At 48.9% G+C, this 19163-nt stretch overlaps 1 protein-coding gene and 1 long non-coding RNA gene across 15 annotated transcripts in view; one reads left to right on the forward strand and one right to left on the reverse strand.

Moving 5' to 3' along the window:
* Window positions 1-19163, reverse strand: part of FADS2 (fatty acid desaturase 2) — a 109245-nt gene that overhangs the window by 43655 nt on the left and 46427 nt on the right. For 5 of the 11 annotated variants that reach the window (XR_013403324.1, XR_013403326.1, XR_013403325.1 and 2 more), the window contains exon 1: window positions 90-386. The exons of 2 other annotated variants lie outside the window; for them this stretch is intronic. Coding sequence is in view for 5 of the 9 variants with exons in the window: in XM_028832863.2 (XP_028688696.1) it covers window positions 90-296 (207 nt within the window). In the remaining 4 variants the exon portion in view is untranslated. Of the gene's footprint in view, window positions 1-20; window positions 450-8751; window positions 8851-9067; window positions 9184-10448; window positions 10499-19163 lie in introns of those variants that run through there. 4 more of the 11 variants (XM_077961379.1, XM_077961375.1, XM_077961376.1 and 1 more) reach the window with 4 other exon arrangements.
* The window catches only part of LOC144334183 (uncharacterized), a 54737-nt gene that overhangs the window by 2211 nt on the left and 33363 nt on the right, over window positions 1-19163 (forward strand). The gene's annotated exons all lie outside the window — the stretch shown is intronic.

A 19163-nucleotide genomic window follows, 5' to 3' on the forward strand; every position in this document is an offset into this window, starting at 1 on the left:
GCCGGAGGTCTGTTTGGCGCCCGGGGAGCCAGGGCTCCTGACTCCGCCTGCAGCAGAGAAGGGTGGCTGGGGCGCCCCCAGACCCTTACCGTTGCATCTTCTCCAGCGTAGTGCCCGATGACCCGTTGGCCCCCCGGGTGCTGGGTGGACCATTTGGTGATGTTGTAAACCTTGCGGTCAATGACCAGCCACCTGTCGGTGCGCAGGTTATGCTTCTGAATCTCCTCCCAGCTGAAGGTGGGCATCGGCACCTCGCGCTCGGCGGCCCCCTCGCCCTGGTTACCCCCCTTCCCCATGCTGCCTGCCTATTGTGACGCCCGGTGCACTGAGGCCTCCCCGCGCCGGCTGCTCGCTGCACAGACGGCTGCCTCCCAGCCGGTGTGTGCAGCCCGGGCCCTCTTCGCTTTCGGCTTTTGTCTTCTCCTACTCCTCCCACCGCGCCCCCTCCCCCAGCCTCCTCGTCTGTGCTCGGGAGTGTCCCTGCCTTCCTGGCGGAGGATCCCTGGCTTCCCAGTGCCCCAAAGCGGTCCCCTTCCTCCGCCCCTCCCTCAGCCCGCCCGCTATGGACTTTTGCCTCCAGTAAAAACTCCCCGGGAGCTCAGGGCCTCGACACCTCCTCTGCCCGCCCCTCCGGCTCCCCCCGCCTCGGGTTCCTCATCCTCCCGCGTTCTCTGCCGCCCGGGTTTCCACAGCGATCAGCAGAGCGCCTGCACCAATCGGGTCGCGTCGCCCCGCCTGCCATTGGCCCAGGAGGATCTTTCGAAGGCCAGCGGGCTGGAGCGGCGGGTCCCCGGCTCCCCCGCCCTCCCGCGTGGAGTAGAGCCCTGCTGCGAGGCAGGCTACGTGTCCGACCTCCTCCCTCCCCCACGCTCCGGCCCCGGGCGCCGGAGGAGATCCCAGAGGAGATCCGGGTGGGAGCGACGAATGGGCTCTGCGCGCTCCGGGGCGCGTGCGCGCACGCCCGGCGCTCTGGGGTTTGCACCTGATGCCGGTACAAAGCCGGCGCGGCCACCAGGGTGCCAGCAAGCGGCCGGGCGGGCGGACTGGCGGGCTGCGGGGCACTCAACTCCAGGGCCGGCTTGGCTAGGTGACGCCCTTCCTTGGCGCGCGGCAGTCGAGACTCCAGTATCCCACATTGTCCGCACCATCCACATTCTGGCGCCTTCCTGCAACCTCCCTAGAGACACGAGCCGGCCTTGGGTTAGAGTGCTTTGAACCCTCTCATCAGACAGTCTTAGAAAAGAATTGCGGAACCTCTGCTCTGCTTTCTTGGGCTGGGCGTCATGGCTGCGGTGAGGGGGAAGGGAGGGGAAGGCAGAGGAAGGGGGCGACGAGGAACTGGCGCGGTCCTTGCCCTGGTCTCAGTAAGCTCAGTCTCTTTGGGAATCGTGGAAGCAGACGCATCACTGGGGAGTAATGTTGTACAGACTCCAGGAAATAAAGACCGCCGTATCAAAGGGATAGGGGGAGGCTTAGGATTTTTAGGCGTGGGGCGAGAGGCAGGCCCCTCAGACCCCAGCTGGATGAGGCGGCTTAGTGACGGTGTCCTGGGGAAATGGGCCTGACTGCATCCGGAGGGCTAACGGGACACGTGGGAAGTAAGCATGAACAGAGCAGGTGGGGTGCACGAGGCTTGGGAATCAGGAGAGGAGTTACAGGGCCCTGATTTCAATGGGATTTACAGGTGCCTGTGTGCTAGCACACCCTAATCATTAGATTCTCACCACAGGCTGACAGGTAAACAGGACCCATATTATGACATCTCACAGAGGCTGAGATTGAGAGAGATGGTCAAACAGGCCCTATCTAAACTTCACACTGACGCAGGGGTGGTGGGGAGATCACTCTGCCCAACTGGTGGAGTTGTACTGGGGGGCCAGATGGGCTCCCTTTCCTCACATTTACACAGTCCCCAACCTCCCCCATCGCATTTCATGCTGGTGTAAGCCCTGAGCACCCCTCATTCACTCCACAAACTGCAGACATAAAGACAGCAAGGCCTCTCTGTCTTTGAATGGAAGCAGACATCCCAAACAAAAGCCTTCCGTACCAGATAAGAGAATGAAGCAAGACCTCTGGAGAGTACAGTGGCCTTGATATCTGTCAAAGGTTGATGGAAATGGAACCAAGAAAATTATTTTTTCAGAAATGGATTAACACACCATATAGATAACTTCAATGAACATTTATAAAGGGTGTGGAGCTCCAAGCAGGGAGTGATATCTGAAAGGCAGAACCAGGGAATATCTCAGAGAGGAGCCTTTGAAGGTTCAGGCCCTAAAAGGCAGCACGTGTGGGTGGCCTGTGTAGGGTGGCTGAGAAGTATGGACAGGCCAGGGCCTGGGGTCCCCAGTGGCTCCCAGCACAACACTAGCCAGGGTAGGTCCTGAAAACACATAAAAACGTTGTGTTGAAGACACAAATGAATGAATGAAGCTCAAAGAATGGCTCCGGTGAGACCAGCGGTAGATGGGGCTCAGATTGGGCAAAGCCCCAGCTGCCTCAGTAAGGGGTAAGAATGGAGGACTTGACCATGGAGGGGGCTTGGACATCCATAAAGCAGGTGTGCTATGATCAGACCCATAATGTAGAGAGAGAACTTCAGAGGCTGGGGCTGGACTGGGATGTAAGGGAGAAACTGGGGAACAGCAATGAGTTCAAAGATGAGGGCAGTGCTCAAGGAGAGGGGAGGGGAGGCCTGAATTAAGAGAGAACTTTAGGCCGGGCGGGGTGGCTCACGCCTGTAATTCCAGCACTTTGGGAGGCCGAGGCGGGTGGATCACAAGGTCAGGAGATTGAGACCATCCTGACTAACACAGTGAAACCCCACCTCTACTAAAAATACAAAAAAATTAGCCGGGCGCTGTGGCGGGCGCCTGTAGTCCCAGCTACTCAGGAGGCTGAGGCAGGAGAATGGCGGGAACCCAGGACGCGGAGCTTGCAGTGAGCTGAGATTGCGCCACTGCCCTCCAGCCTAGGCAACAGGGCGAGACTCCGTCTCAAAAAAAAAAAAAGATAGAACTTTAGGGGGCTGACCCCACACCGGACACTGCCATGTGCCTCCCTGCCCTCTAATTTTTTAATTTTTTGTACAGACAGTGTCTCATTACGTTGCCCAAGCTGGTCTTGAAATCCTGCTCTTGTCTTATTTCTTGCGCTCTCTACTTGGAGAGACTGATGAGACTGTCCAGAGACAGTCTGCCCAGAGAAAACCTCATAGTATCCATACAACCCCAAAGTCGCTTGGGAAAAGGGGTGATCTCAGAGCAGAACGAGGTTCCCATGGCTTCCTCCTGCCCCACAGAATCCTCCCACCCTCCATCCCCAAGCAGCACCAAGGACTGCAGCTTCCTGGGGATCTTGCCAGGACCTTGTTGTGACCATCGTACTGTACTTGATCAGGGACAAAAGAGACTGGCCTGGGTGGCTTGGAGCCCAGACTCTTTCAGGCAGCCAAGTGGGTGAAAGGCTGGGCTGGGTGGGGGTGGTGCTTTGGGAGACGGGGCCTGGTGCGCTGGAGCCCATGCCACCAATCCCCACTGAATGGGTGAGGGAGGCTTTCCATCTTGTCCTCACAAGGAGTCTGAGGTCTACTGGGGGACTCGCAGGGTCATGGGAGCAAAGACACTGGCTGACTAGAGGCAGAGTGAAAGTGAAAGGCATCCTTCAGCCACCCAGCAGCCAGCAGGGGAACGAGAGGGACTGTGACACTGACACGGAGCACCTGGTGGGCAAAGGACCAGCAGAATACCTTTCCTGGCCTCTTCCTTCTCTTCTTTCCTCGGATAATAAATCATCTTTATCAACCAATCGTTAAAAAAATCTGAGTTGTGTCCTTCTCAAGCCATCACCCCTATCTATCGCAGTCAATTCATTGTCAAATTTTGTGAATAAATAGCTCTCTCTGGCTCTTTTTTCCCCTCCCTCCCTCCCTCCCTTCCTTTCTTCCTTCCTTCCTTCCTTCCTTCTTTCCTTCCAGTCAGGGTCTTGCTCTGTCACCCAGGGTGACTGCAGTAGCACAATCACAGCTCACTGCAGCCTCGACCTCCCAGGCTCAAGCGATCCTCCCACCTCAGCTTCCCTGGTAACTGGGACTACAGGCACGCACCATCATGCCTGGTTAATTTTTTAAGTTTTTGTAAACACAGGGTCTCGCTATGTTGACCAGGCTGGTCTTGGACTTCTGGACTCAAAGAATCCTCCCACCTTGGCCTCCCAAAGTGTTGGCGTGAGCCACTGTGCCTGGCCTCTGGGTCTACTTTCTGTCCCATCCATTTCTCAGATCATTGCAGTCTTCTCTGATTCTAATAGTAAAGATAACCATCCTTCTGATGGGCTTATCAATTTAGGTGTGCAAAGGACTTTCAAATAATGGACAAAAGCATTTGCATGCTGTCCGGGGCCGAGGAAGCATTCAGTAGGTGGTGATTCTTATCCTTCTTCCTCCTAGCTTCATCCTCATGACAAGGCATAAGGTAGGTATTGTTACTGTGTCTTTCCAGATGAAGACATGGGCGCTCATGGAGATAAGTCTGGCCCCTCCATCTGCCCATGATAGATTGAGTCTTGAAACACAAACCCCAGACCCTGAAGGCAGCCCTCTTGGCCTGCTCCCATCAAGCCTTCTGGAACCCTTTCTCAAAGGTCAGCAAATCCAGCTGTGCCTTCTCAGACCTCTTCGAGGCATCCAGCGGGCTGATGTCCTGAAATGCCATGCTTTCAGATTCTCTGACAATACACAGTTCCCAGTTTGCTGCTGGACCACCCCCTTCCTGCCTCCTCCATTTGTTTCCCCTCCCTCTCCTCCTCCTCCTCCTTCCCCTTCTCCTCCTCCTCCTCCTTCCCCTTCTCCTCCTCCTCCCCCTTCTCCTCCTCCTCCCCCCTCCTCCTCCCCCTCCTCCTCTCCCCTCCTCCTCCCCCTCCTCCTCCTCCCCCTTCTCCTCATCTCCCTCTTCCTCCTCTTCCTCCTCCCCTCCAAATGCTCCGGGCCCTTGACTCACTCGGCATTTTCTCCTTTTGGGAGATGACTGTGTCTCAAATGGACATCCACAGACCTTTCCCAGGGCCAGAGCAGATTTCTAGTCAGCTCTTGCACATGCAAAACTGAGTTTCCTGCTAGCAGCTCAAAGACAATACAGTCTCCTCAGGGCAAGGGAGAAGTCGCACCAGATGTGCTCTGGGACCTATCCAGGTCCAACCCTCACCGTTTCTGGCCCCAAACTGAGGTCATCATCGTCCCTTCAAAAAACCGCCTCTTCCTTTTAACTCCTTCATTTCTATTCATGGTACCACTGTTCCTCCTGTGATTTGGTCTCAGAATTCCAGAATGTCTTTTGCTGCTTCTCATCTCCCACTGCCCACCCTTAAAAAAAAATTGTGTTCAGCAGACTGTACCCCCAGTGGTGTTTTCTTCTGCCTCTGCTGCTGCCTGCGCTGGCCAAGGCTCCCTGGCAGACAGCTGTTGCACACACTGCTGCAGGGCCATCTCGCTGAGGCCAGATCTCACTGCACCCAAATTTTCAGTGGTTTCTTGTGGCCTAGAGAACTCAGTAGGGATGGGGGAGGAAGGAAAATACACAGGAGAATTGCCACAGAAGCAGGGGCACTGATTTTGCCCAGCCCTGATGGCTCCTGAAGACCCCTTGGGGAAAGAGCCCTATAACAGAAACTCAAAGACATAAACTCTAGTCCTGGCTCTGCAGCCACCCAGCTTTGAGATCAGTTTCATGTCTGGTCAAATCAGTTGATTAGATCAGATGCTAAGTTGTGGCCAGCTCCAACATCATAAATATGCATAGATGTCATATATATAGATAGGTGAGGGAAGCATTTAACTTGCATCGTATCAATTTTAAAAGTGCTTTTTCTATCAGTTATTTCAAATGATTGTCACAATAGCCCTTTGAGGCAAGCAGGATGTGTATGTTTCCCTTTTTTACAAATGGGGAAACAGCATTGAACAGGTTAAATGAGTAGCCAGAAGTAAGCCTAGTTAGAGAACAGAGTATACTTTGGAATCAGACCTAAAAAGTCAAACTCCAATGACTTAACTTTGCAGAGCTTCAATTTCCCTGATGTAAAATGGGGATCATAAAGTAGTGCCCACTTCTCCATATGTTGCCTTCTTTGGGTCACACCACATTTGGGCACCAGCAGTGAGAGTCAGCCATGCTGCAAACCAAAGGCTGGGAGGTAGGGGCTGGACACTAGCTTGGTAATACCCTGAGAGGGTCTCTCAACCTGAGACCCTCAACCCAAGAGGTTCTCTCAACCCTATCCCAGGCAAATTGTGGCCTCCTAATGCTGCATCTCTCAGCAAACACTAAGGTGAGAGGAGGGGGCCCAGACACAGCATAGGAGGACCACAGGGGGATCCCCCAGGATCCAGACTCTAAGACCCTTTGGAGCTCTTTGACCCAGTAAGCATCACCCTCCAATGCTTGCATTTGCTTGTGGTATTGGATCAGGTCTTATCATGCATATTTGTCTTGGCTGTTATCACTAAGGCACTGACCTCAGCTCTGAGAGAGGACAGATGTCTTCTGAGTCAAGTTGGTGTATGGCCAACTTTGAGAGGCTGGGGAGGGGCAGAGGAGATGCCACCAAGGAAAGAGAGCCTGTGGCAGCTAGGGGGGCAGCGCTGAAGCAGAGGGGGAATGTGGTCAAGGTGCCAGCAGGGCAGGAGCCCTTGAAAATACATAGCCGGAGGCACAGGCCAAGAGACCACAGGGTAGGAGTGCTGTACCTTGGGGCAGAGAGCAGCCTGGCAACTCTCTGGCTTTACCTTAAGACAGGGAAACTGAGGCCCAGAGATTGGCTTATCCAAAGTCACACAGAAGGAAATCTGAGAGGTTTCCTATTTCTAAGACTAGGATGGTCTAGACATCCGGATCCACCCTCTCACCAAAAACACATACAAAACCTCAATAAAATAAAGCATCACTGAAATGCAGCAGTCACTGACCAATTGCTTCATCTGTGCAAAGGTTTTTCAGATTTGGCTGACCTCTCTCTCTGATGAGCTAATGTGCTAATGAGCAACATCCTTTACCTTTGGGTCCTGCCCCCAAGGGAGATGACATCCTACCCTAGCACCACCACTTAATGTCGTTGGCCATCTCCATCTGAAGGCCAAGTCGAGCAGGGGGAAACCAGATGACAGCGCACTGTGGTAAGAAGGATGCCACATGGGGACAGGATAGGCTCAAGTTCACTGCCCTGGTTCTGTCTGCTTGGCTTTTCTGTTTCTTGTAAAGAAAATGGTTTTGAGTAGATAGCCTCTAAATTCCTCTCATCTGTGATTCTGCTTTCTCCAAGGGTGGTAGATTGCTTCAAGCCCAAGGCACCACCTCCTTTGTTCCAAGGTGGCCAACCTTCGGCGGTCAGTGTGCGCAGGAGTCAGCCCGCTCCAGTGCTGGCTACTAGAAGGAACCTCCTGCAGTCTGGAGGTCTCTGAGTCATCTGGGAATCCTGTCTGGACAGGCACCGGCAGACTGGCAAACACTAGAGACCTTCCTGCTTGTAGGAGTCTGTCCCGGAGTCAGGAGTAAAAGAGGGCTTTTACTGGGCTGCTGGTGTCACCTCTCCTCACCTCCTGTCCCAGGCCCTGACATTGGGTGTGGCACAGGGAGGGGCTTCCTCATCCATCTCTGCCATTGCTCTAAGCCCTCAGTGTCATACCTACACCTCTCACGCCCTCAAAGATATCCTCCAGGTCTGCCAAGTCAACTCCTCCCCCTAATTGTCTCAAAAGTATATTTTCTCTCACCAGCCCTAGGCACTGCCCAGGTCCAGCCATCTGCATGTTCCTGCCAGAGTTCTGCACCCAGCATTTAAGAGCCTTGGTGGTCTGGCACCTACCTCACTTTCCTGGCTCTATTCTTTCCTCCAGTCATCCTTCCCTCCGGCCATGCAGGGTGGGTCCCCGTTTCCCACGAACGGCCATGGCCTGCCAGTCCTCCTGGCCCTTGGTCCGTGCTCATCTCCTGGCCAGAGTGCCCTTCCTCACCTTGGCTGCCTGCACTCCAATTCCACCTTAAGATCCCCCTAGTGACTGGCCTCCACTGTGGCAAAGTCAGGAGTCCTCTCTTTTGGGCTCCCAAAGCACTTCTTATATACACAGCATCAAATTACGTGTGCATCTACCTCCACCAGCCAGCCTGGAAGTTCCCTGTAAGAAGCGGAGTCTGATCAGCATGGAGTCTTTGGTGTGGGTCACGTGCTGGATGCTTATTAAACACGTGTGGAATTCAACTCTAAAGAGAGCTCTGGGGAAAGTCTGAGCCACAGGCCTCACACCTGAGCAGTGGGTGTGTCCTCTGTGGTGACCCTGTGGCTGGGCTGAGCTTCCACTCCAGTAAAGCTGAGCTTCCGGAAGTAAACATGGTGCAGTGGAGCCCCCTCCACTCACCCCACATTACATTCCAGTTTTGCCTCTCAACTGCTTACTGCATGCCCCGGTACAAGTCACGTCATGCATTCATTCATTCATTCATTCATGTGTTCGTTCAGCATTTAATGGGCATCGGGGTGGCTTCATAGTGTGTCTACTTAGCTAAGCTGAACTACATTGCCCAGAATTCCCTTGCCCAGAGGGTCGTGGGCTGGGGTGGCGGGGGGTGGCCAGGAGAAAAACGTGCACAAGATTTGGAAAGTGGAAGGGGAGCACAGCTGTTTTTGCTGTGCTCTGAAGCTGTGCAGGGCAGGCGCGCGGCGGCACCTCCCCCACGCTGTTGCTGAACGCTGGCTTACCTTGTTGGCCCAGGGCAGCTGCGGGGCCTGCAGGTCATCCAGCTCCTGGACCAGGTGTGTGGCTCTGGAGTGAAAATCCCCAGTTTGTCCCTCAGGGCCCTGGCATCATGGAGATTGCAGGTGGTGAGAGCTAGATACCATTCCAGTTTGTTCTTTGTCTTTCCCCCTTCACATCCAGCCTCTCTCCCTGAGCCACACCAGCTGACCTCAGGCCCAGCAGAGACACAGAGATAACCCCTTACATAGATTAACCAACCAGCTCCCACCACTGAAGAGTTCTGAAACCCGGAGAAACTCCTTATTCTCTATGGCTCACTGGAGTTCGGCTTCTGATGGAACCCCAGTGGATCCTCTGTGACAGGCACCCTCCTTGTCCATGGAGATAGGAAAATAAGCAAGACATGACCTCCCTGGGCCTCAGGTTCCTCACTTTTACAATGAGGGTGGAGGGGCAATTGGATGATTCATCCCTAAAGTTCCCAGCTGCTCTGTCGAGGGTGTGATTGAACAAGCCCCCAAGTGAAAGGCACACAGAGCCACCGTTTGCACACCTATGGCTTAGGTAACTGCTACTCCCGGGACAGAACACCAAGAGTCCAGAAGCCACCCAGAGTCCGGGCACAGTGGCTCATACCTATAATCCCAGCACTTTGAGAGGCCGAGGCAGGCAGATCACCTGAGGTTAGGAATTCCAAACCTGCCTGGCCAACACGGTGAAACCCCGTCTCTACTAAAAATACAAAAATTAGCTAGGTGTGGTGGCAGGTGCCTGTAATTCCAGCTACTCAGGAGGCTGAAGCAGGAGAATCACCTGAACCTGGGAGGTGGCGGTTGCAGTGAGATCACACCACTGCACTCCACCCTGGGCAGCAAAGTCAGACTCCAAAAAAAAAAAAAAAAGGAGAAGCCACCCAGGAGCCAGGCTTTGATGACCTTGAGGCTGTGTCTGCCCCGGACAGAAGAGAGACCTTTGGGCTCTGACCACCTGTTAGTTTGGCCAAACCACCACTTGTTATTTTTCTTTCTGTTAATACTGAGGTCAAAGACCTTCCATGCTCTGTGCAGGAAGTGGGAGGTTTGCAACCTCTACACTGTGCTTTTTAAACTATCAGTAGTGAAGGAATAGCTTATTAAAAAGAAAAATCCAATCTGTCACAGACTGACACTCATAAAATACAATAAAAATGAGTCATTAGAAAAATAAAATGAAAAAAAGAAATACCTGAACCCAGATTTTTTTTTTTTTTTTGACAGAGTTTTCTCTTGTTGCCCAGGTTGAAGTGCAGTGGCGCGATCTCAGCTCACCGCAACCTCCATCTCCTGGGTTCAAGCAATTCTCCTGCCTCAGCCTCACGAGTAGCTGAGATTACAGGTGTGTGCCACCACACCCGGCTAATTTTGTATTTTTAGTAGAGGCAGGGTTTCTCCAGGTTGGACAGGCTGATCTCAAACTCCTGACTTCAGGTGATCCACCAGCCTTGGCCTCCCAAAGTGCTGGGATTCCAGGCATTGGCCACCATGCCCAGCCCCAGATTTTTTTAAAAATTGGAGCTAATAGGCATAAAATTACACCATCAAACTGCTAGAAACATTTCTAACTGCTTACTCCCAATTCCTGCACTTACCTCATCATGAACTGGCCACGAACAATCTGTGGAAAGTGCTGATGTGTGGACCACACCCCAAGTAGGACGTACCGGGGGCGACCATGGCTCCCTGATGTGTAGGCACTGCGGATGAGGTTTCTTGCATTCTAGTGCAGAACAAAGAACATAGGCCTTAGCCTCTTACCGTGTGACCTTGCTCCAAGACCAAACCTCTCTGGGTCTCCAGTTTGACATCTGTAAAGCGGGGCACTGGTGGACCGCTGGTGATGTAAGTGATAGCACATTGTACATGGTTTCCATCATGTGGTGAAGACCAGTTGAGTCTACACTGGGAACTGGCCGTGGCTGCTGATTGGTGGTTGGTAAAAGGGCTCTGCAAGGAACATATTTTGGGGGTCCTGGAAGCAGGGATGGAGAAGGATCATTGTCATATCTTTGTGAGACTAAGGAAGGCCACCCATGCTTTCTCCAGGCCCGGAGACACAGAAGGGGACAGAGCAGAGAAGGGAATGTGCCTCCTTTCTGGGAGATGCAGAGCACAATTTGGGGCAGTGAGGTCTACAGGAACCTTATGCCTTTAGTGCATCAAAGCTTCTGCTACTTTGGGAATGTGGACAGGCTGGCAAGTATGGGGTCTTCTGCAGTGCTTGCTAGTGGGGACAGCTGTGAGGCACGTTCTTAAAGGAGACCACAGTGGGCAGGTTGGTGAACCCAGATAAGATACTCTCTGCGGGCCCCCGTTATAACTGGGGGAGCCTTTAAACTACAGTATGCCTTCTCAGTGGGGCAGTATCACCCCCAGAGGGGTGAAAAAGTCTTGTTCTTTTAATATATGAAACACAGATATGCATACAATCTGTAAACATATATGGCATATCCATGGCTTCAACATTTCAAAGGGGTGGTTGCAATTAAGGAGGAAAATTTCTAAAATGGCTTCTTAGGGGTAAAATAATGGAAAAAGCATTTAGACACACTAACCTAGAAGGTCTAAAGTCCTGCTCTTATGTGAACAGATGCAACAAGCCAGTGAAATTCATTCACAGGTGCCACTGTGAGCTCAATGGCTCCCCGCCGGGTTGCTAAGACCCAGGGATATCCAAATTGTGTTATTTGTAACAAAAAACCCCAAACTCCCGACTCTCTGCAAACAGGGACACCACAGGAGTCTGCAGTCTCTCCTCTGCCCACTGTGCTTCCGTACCAGGCTGGTCTCTTCCAAAGCCCCGATCTGTCCACAGGTTGCTCCTTGGCTTACTGTTACCTCTGAGTCATCTTAAGAAGCTACCAGTTCACTCCAGGCGCTGAATGAGAGGATCCAGGAGGTTTAGTACAGATTGTGTTTAGCCCTAAGGAGCAAATCCCGTCTCTGATTGTGTCAGCTTCCAGAACAGTACTCCAAGCCTATGGCTGTTCTGGACACATTCACTGAATGGGGATCTCTTCCCTTTCTGGCCCCTGTCTCAATGGTCCCCATAGAGAGCCTGGCAGCCGTGGCACCAGCGACCTTCTTTTCCCTCTCCACTCCTCTCTTGTAGCCTCCTGATGATCCTCCGGCTTCCACTCTTAGCCTGCTCCATTCAGTTTGAGTGACCTTAAAATATAGGTTGGGTCCTGTCATTTCCTGGCTTAAAACTTTCCCATTGTACTTAGAGTAGTCCTAATGCCTCACGTCAAGGCTGCTTGATGGTTTTGAAAAGTCAAGTTCTTTCCTGTTTCATGGCCCTTGCCTAAACTGTTGCCTCTGCCCAAAATGTCCCTCCTCTCCTCCAACTCATGTCTGGCTCAAAAGTCATATCTCAGGTGAGTTTTCCCTAACCGCCTTGACCACTTTTTATTTTCTGCCACCCTGTTTGTTCTCTTCATACATACATTTGTTTGCTGATGGATTTATTGTCTTTCTTCCCACTGGAAAGGCTGGAAACTTCCTGAGGGCAGAACCCAGTCTATCTCGCTCACTGCTGTATACTCAGCCCCTTGCAGAGAGCCCAGGACATAGAAGGCATTCAATAATTAGTTGTTGGGTGAGTAAATGTATGCATGAGCAAACACTGTGCTGCAGGAAGGAGCGGGCTGGTGTGAACGTACATGGGAATGGTCAAGGAACTGGAAGACTGTCCCTCACTGGGCCTGCCACCCACACCCAAACCCCAGCACTGCTATTAAGGATCCACATGGGCCTGTGACAAGAGGGGACTGAGGTCAGAGAGGGTGCAGCCCAATATCTTCCAAGGTATAGTCCCGAGGGACCCTGGGGGACTTCATATTTTTTTTTTCTAATCCACGAGGCCTATTGGAAATTAACTCTGAGGTTAACTTTCAAGTTTCTACCGCCTCCTTGGTAGACCTGCTCTATAAGCGGGTAGGAAGGGTGGTTCCTCCTCTGCCTGCCCTAGTGAATATGTTCTAAAGGCTGGACAGGAAGGAAGAGAAGGCTTAGTCACCAATCTTACAGTGCCAGCATGTGAGCAACATCGATATTTTTCTAGGGTGCTTTTATTTTCAAGGAACTGTAATGACTTCTATACAATTTCCATGAAAAATGTCTCTTCCACTGACTCAGCCACGCTAATTCGTTGTGCTATTTGTAACGCCAGTGGGTTTATGTTTTCAAGGAATTGTCATGTTTCTAATCTTTCTGATTGACTTAGCTTAATCATCTACACCATTCTCTGGGGAAGAAAATAGAAAGAGTGTCAAATAACTTAGCGTATAGTAGAAATGTGCTTTACAGATTTTATCTCATTGATCAGTCACTATCTGAGAAGTAGGTTGTATTATTTCCATTGTACAGAAGAGGAAACATAGACTTGGAGACCATGAGTAATTTATCAAAACCACAAAGGTATTAACTGAAAAGCCATTAAGAGTTTTTCAAAAGAACAGGTTGTATTTTTCCGTCTTAAGGATGTGTGATAAAAGATTTGGATTAAATGCATATATCTACTGCGCAATCTATGATCAAGAGACATTTCCTTAGAGAAGATTCAATGTTAACAAAGTCAAATAACATCTGTTTATCAGCCAGCAAGTGAGTACTGGGAGATCTTGGCTGCAGGGAAGTGAGATTAGAGATCTTCCTGTGACACAGAATGAAAACTTCACTGGACCAGGAGGCCTGAGTTTAGGTCCAGTCTCATTTTTCACACATGATGTGCCTTTCACCATCCCCTTCACCTCTCTAAGCCTCAGTTTTTTCAACAATAAAGCAAAGAGGTTGAACTATATCTCACTAACAAAGTTTCTTCTTGCTCGAATGTTCTGTGAGTGAATCATTCATCTTCTTTAAGACTCAATTCAACCTTCCTGGACACAGCAGCAGATTTCCTGAATTATTTTCTGACCGGCTCTACCATGTTTCCTGGCAGCAAATTGTGAAAATTCAAGGTCCCCATTCCCCTCTCTAGCAAATAAGTATTACCTCCACAGCCAGTATTCTTTCTTTCATGTTATTCAGATTTCACTGCTTCCCCCCCACCCTGCCTCCCCTTTCCTGCCGCCACCATGCTGGTCCAGGTTGTAATTGCTTTCCAATTGGTTTCTCCCTCAGTGTCAGCTCTGGCCCAGCTTGTGGATGCCACCAGACTGAGCTTATTAAGAGATTGCAAAACTGTTCTCTCTGTTCTAAACCCTCAGTGACATCTCTGAAGACATGGCCTTTCCCTCCAGTCCCTCCCAGGTCTAATCCCAATCCATTCTCAGTGCCCTCTTAACTAGTCCCTTGGAAACGTGACTTCTCCTGGCCTCTTTCCTTGTCCCTAAAAAAACAGAGAGTAGATAAAGTCCTGCTCAAAGTCCCCTTTGATTGAGAATCCCCTAACTCTACCATAGCCAGGCTCTCATTTGTCAGCTGGCCCTAGCATTTCCAGCCCCTTGCCTGCCTACTCACTATTCTGTCTGAAATGTCTTGGGAGCAACTGAGAGTGTGACTGGTAGAGAGTACGGAAGGTCTAGGCCCATGATCTGGGCTAGTTCTATGATTCTGGATATAGTGTTTAACTCCCTGAGCCTATCTCTTCAACTGTGAAAAAGGCAAAGCTATCCTTTTCCTGTCTCCTTTACAGATTTGTTGAGAAGATCAAATGAAGGAATGATTATAAAAGTAGCACTTCCTTCTTTCCTTCCAAAAGTATTAATGCTAGGCACCAGGCACTTTGCTGGGCATTAGGTATGTTGTGGTACACTGGGCAGATTTGGTCTCTGCGCTCAGGAAAAGTTTTCAGTGTAGACCAGAGCTATCCAATAACACTTTCTGGGAGGTAGAAATATAGTAGCCGCTAATCACAGGTGGCTACTGAGCACTTGAAACACAGCAAGTATGACAGGGTCTGAATCTTTAACTTTATTTATTTTTATTTTATTTTAATTTTTTTTTTTAGATGGAGTCTTGCTCTGTCACCCAGACTGGAGTGCAGTGGCACGATCTCGGCTCACTACAACCTCTGCCTCCCAGGTTCGAGCAATTCTCCTGTCTCAGCCTCCCAAGTAGCTGGGATTACAGGCCCGTGCCACCACACCCAGCTAATTTTTGTGTTTTTAGTAGAGAAGGGGTTTTGCCATGTTGGCCAGGCTGGTCTCAAACTCCTGACCTCAGGTGATCCACCCAAAAAACCCAAAGCGCTGGGATTATAGGCATGAGCCACCACACCCGGCCAACTTCGTTTAATTTTTAACTAATTTCATTTTAAATAAGCACACAGGGGTAGTGGCTGCTATATTGCATGGTGCAGGCCTGGACATTTAGTGAGTAAAAGAGGTATTAAAAACAAGTTAATGGAAAGTCCTAGCCAGAGCAATCAGGCAAGAGAAAAAAATGAAGGGCATCCAAATTGGAAAAGAAGAAGTCAAATGATCTGTCTGCTGATGATATGATCTTGTATATAGAAAATCCTAAAGACTGCTCCAAAAGGTTCTTAGATTTGATAAGTGAATTCAGTAAAGTTTCAGGTTACAAAATCAATGTACACAAACCAGTAGCACTACTATAGACCCACAACAATCAAGCTGAGAATCAAACCAGGAACTCAATTGCTTTAACAACAGCTACCAAAAAAGTACCTAGGGATATACTTAACCAAGGAGGTGAAAGAGCTCTGTAAGGAGAACTACAAAACACTGCTGAAAGAAACCACAGATGACACAAACAAATGGAAAAACATTTCACGTTCATGGACTGGAAGGATCAACATCATGTAAATGACCATACTGCCTCAAAGCAATCTACAGATTCAACTCAAAGCAATCTACAGGTTCAACACAATTCCTATCAAAATACCAATTTCATTTTCCACAGAATTAGAAAAAAAAACCCTGAAATTCATATAGAACAACAACAACAAAAAAAGCCTGAACAGCCAAAGCAATCCTAAGCGAAAAGAACAAATTTGGAGGTATCACATTACTCGACTTCAAATTATACTACAACGCTATAGTTACCAAGACAGAATGATACTGGTATAAGAGTAGACACATAGACCAATGGAAGAGAATAGAGGATCCAGAAATACTTACAATCAACTTATCTTCAACAAAGCACACAAAAATATAGACTGGGGAAAGGACATCTTACTCAATCAGTGATGCTGGGAAAACTGGACAGTCACATGTAGAAAAATGAAACTGGATTCCTGTCTCTCACCACATACAAAAATTAACTCAAGATGGATTACAAACTTAAATCTAAGGCCTGAAATCATAAGTGTCCTAGAAGAAACCCCAGGAAAAACTCCTCTGGACATTGGCCTAGGCAAAGAAGTAGTGACTAAAGCCCCAAAAGCAAATGCAACAAAAACAAAAATAAATAAATGGGACTGAATTAAACTAAAAAGCCTGCAAACTAAACACAGCAAAACAAATGAGTAACAGAGTAAACAGACAACCTAAAGAGTAGGAGAAAGTATCTGCAAACTATGCATCTGACAAAGGACTAATATACAGAATCTACAAGGAACTCAAATCAGCAAGTGAAAAACAAATAATCCTATTTAAAAAGTGGACAAGACATGAATAGACATTTCTCAAAAGAAGATATACAAATGTTAAACATATGAAAAATGCTCAACCTCACTAATCATAAGGGAAATGCCAATTAAAACCACAATGAGATGAAAACTTACCCCAGCCAGAATGGCCATTATTTAAAACTCAAAAAAAAAAAAAAAAAAATAGCGGGGCACAGTGGCTTATGCCTGTAATCCCAGCACTTTGGGAGGCTGAGGCGGATGGATCATACCGGAGGTCAGGACCAGCCTGACTAACATAGTGAAACCCTGTCTCTACTAAAAATACAAAATTAGCCGGGCATGGTGGGGCATGCCTGTAATCCCAGCTACTTAGGAGACTGAGGCAGGAGAATGGCTTGAACCCAGGAGACGGAGGTTTCAGTCAGCTGAGATCGTGCCACTGCACTTCAGCCTGGGCAATAAGAATGAAACTCCTCCTCAAAAAACAAACAAACGAACAAATAAACAAAATGTTGGCAAGGATGTGGTGGAAAGGGAATGCTTATACACTGCTGGTGGGAATGTAAATTATTACAACCCCTGTGGAAAACAGTATGGAGATTTCTCAAAGAACTAAAAGGAGATCCACCATTCAATCTAGCAATCCCACTATAGGGTATCTACCCAAAGGAAAAGAAGTCATTATATCAAAAAGACACCTGCATATGTATGTTTATTGCAGCACAATTCACAATGACAAAGATATGGAATCAACCTAAGTGCCCATCAACCGATGAGTGGATAAAGAAAATGTGACACATATATATAACTACTATGCAGCCATCAAAATAACAAAATAATATATTTTGTACAACTTGGAACTGGAGGCCATTATCCTAAGTGAAGTAACTCAGACATGAAAAACTAAATACCACATGTTCTCATTTACAAGTTGGAACTAAACTATGGGTATGCAAAGGCATATAGGGTGGTACAATGGACACTGGAGATGTGTGAGAGGCATGGGGAAGTGGGGGAGGAATGAAAAAGAATGCACAGTATTCATGTGACCGGTACACTGAAATCCCAGACTTCACCGATATACAATTTGATATGGCTAGGCTTTGTGTCCCCACCCAAATCTCATCTTGAATTATAATCCCCATAATCCCCATATCCCTATATGTCAAGGGTAAGACCAGGTGGAGGTAATTGAATCACAGGGGCGGTTTCCCATGCTGTTCTGGTGATAATGAGTGAGTGCTCACAAGACCCGATGGTTTTCTAAGGGGCTTTCTCCCCTTCAAAAGGCACTCCTCCTTTCTGCCAACTTGTAAAGAAGGTTCCTTGCAGGCCGGGCACAGTGGCTCATGCCTGTAATCCCAACATTTTGGGAGGTCAAGGCGGGCAGATCACTCGAGGTCAGGAGTTCGAGACCAGCACAGCCAATGTGGTGAAACCCCATCTCTTTTTATAAAACTACAAAAATTAGCTGGGCATGGTGGCACACACCTATAGTGTCAGCTACTCAGGAGGCTGAGGCAGGAGAATTGCTTGAACCCAGGAGGTAGAGGTTACAGTGAGCCGAGATCTCACCACTGCATTCCAGCCTGGACGACAGAGCGAGACTCTCTCAAAAAAACAAACAAACAAACAAACAAACAAACAAACAAAAACCAGAAGATGCCTTGCTTCCTCTTCACCTTCTGCCATCATGATTGTAAGTTTCCTGAGGCCCCCCCAGCTATGCTGGACTGTGAGTCAATTAAACCTCTTTCCTTTATCAATTACCTAAGCTTGGGCAGTTCTTTATGGCAGTATGAAAATGAACTAATACACACTTCATCTCTGTAACCAAAAACTACTTATACCCTTAAAGCTACTGAAATTTTAAAAAGTTTAATAAATTCATGAATGATTTCTGAAAAAGTTAAACATAGACGTACTTTATGACTCAGCAATTCACTCCTGGGTATGTACCCCCCAGATTGAAAACAAGTACAGGCATTCCTTGTTTTCCTAAGCTTCACCGTATTACACCCTGCAGCTATTAAGTTTTTACAAACTGAAGGTTTGTGGCAACCCCGCGTCGAGCAAATCTATCTACACCATTTTTCCAACAGCATGTACTCACCTCCTGTCTCTGTCACATTTTGGCAGTTCCTGCCTCTGTTGTAGTGATCTGTGACCAGTAATCTTTAATGTCACTATTGTCATTGTTTTGGGGTGCCATGAACTGTACCTGTATAAGACAGCAAATTTAATTGATAAAAGTCATGTGCTTACTTGAGCCCTGGAGTTTCAGATCAGCCTGGGCAACATAGTGAGACTTCATCTCTACAAAAAAATTTTAAAAAATTAGCCAGACATGGTGGTGCATGTCTGTAGTCCCAGCTACTCAGGAGGGTGAGGCATGAGGACTGCTTGAGCCCAAGACGTCAAGGTTGCAGTGAGCTGTGAGCACCACTGCACTCCAGCCTGGGCAACAAAGCAAGATCCTGTCTCCAAAAAAAAAAAAAAAGTCGTGTGTGTCCCGACTGCTCCACTGACCAGCTGTTCTCCCATCTGTCTCCCTCTCCTCAGGCCTCCCTATTCCCTGAGACACAACAATATTAAAATTAGGCCAACCAATAACCCTCTAAGTGTTCAAGTGAAAGAGTCACATGTCTGTGACCTTACATCAAAAGATAGAAAGGATTAAGTTTAGTGAGGAAGACACGTCTCTACTAAAAACACAAAAATTAGCCTGATGTGGTGGCAGATACCTGTAATCCCAGCTACTTGGGAGGCTAAAGCAGGAGAATCACTTGAACCTGGGAGACAGAGGTTGCAGTGAGTCGAGATCACGCCACTGCACTCCAGC

The sequence above is a fragment of the Macaca mulatta genome, chromosome 14 (assembly GCF_049350105.2).
Source record: "Macaca mulatta isolate MMU2019108-1 chromosome 14, T2T-MMU8v2.0, whole genome shotgun sequence".
NCBI classification, from domain to species: Eukaryota; Metazoa; Chordata; class Mammalia; order Primates; family Cercopithecidae; genus Macaca; species Macaca mulatta.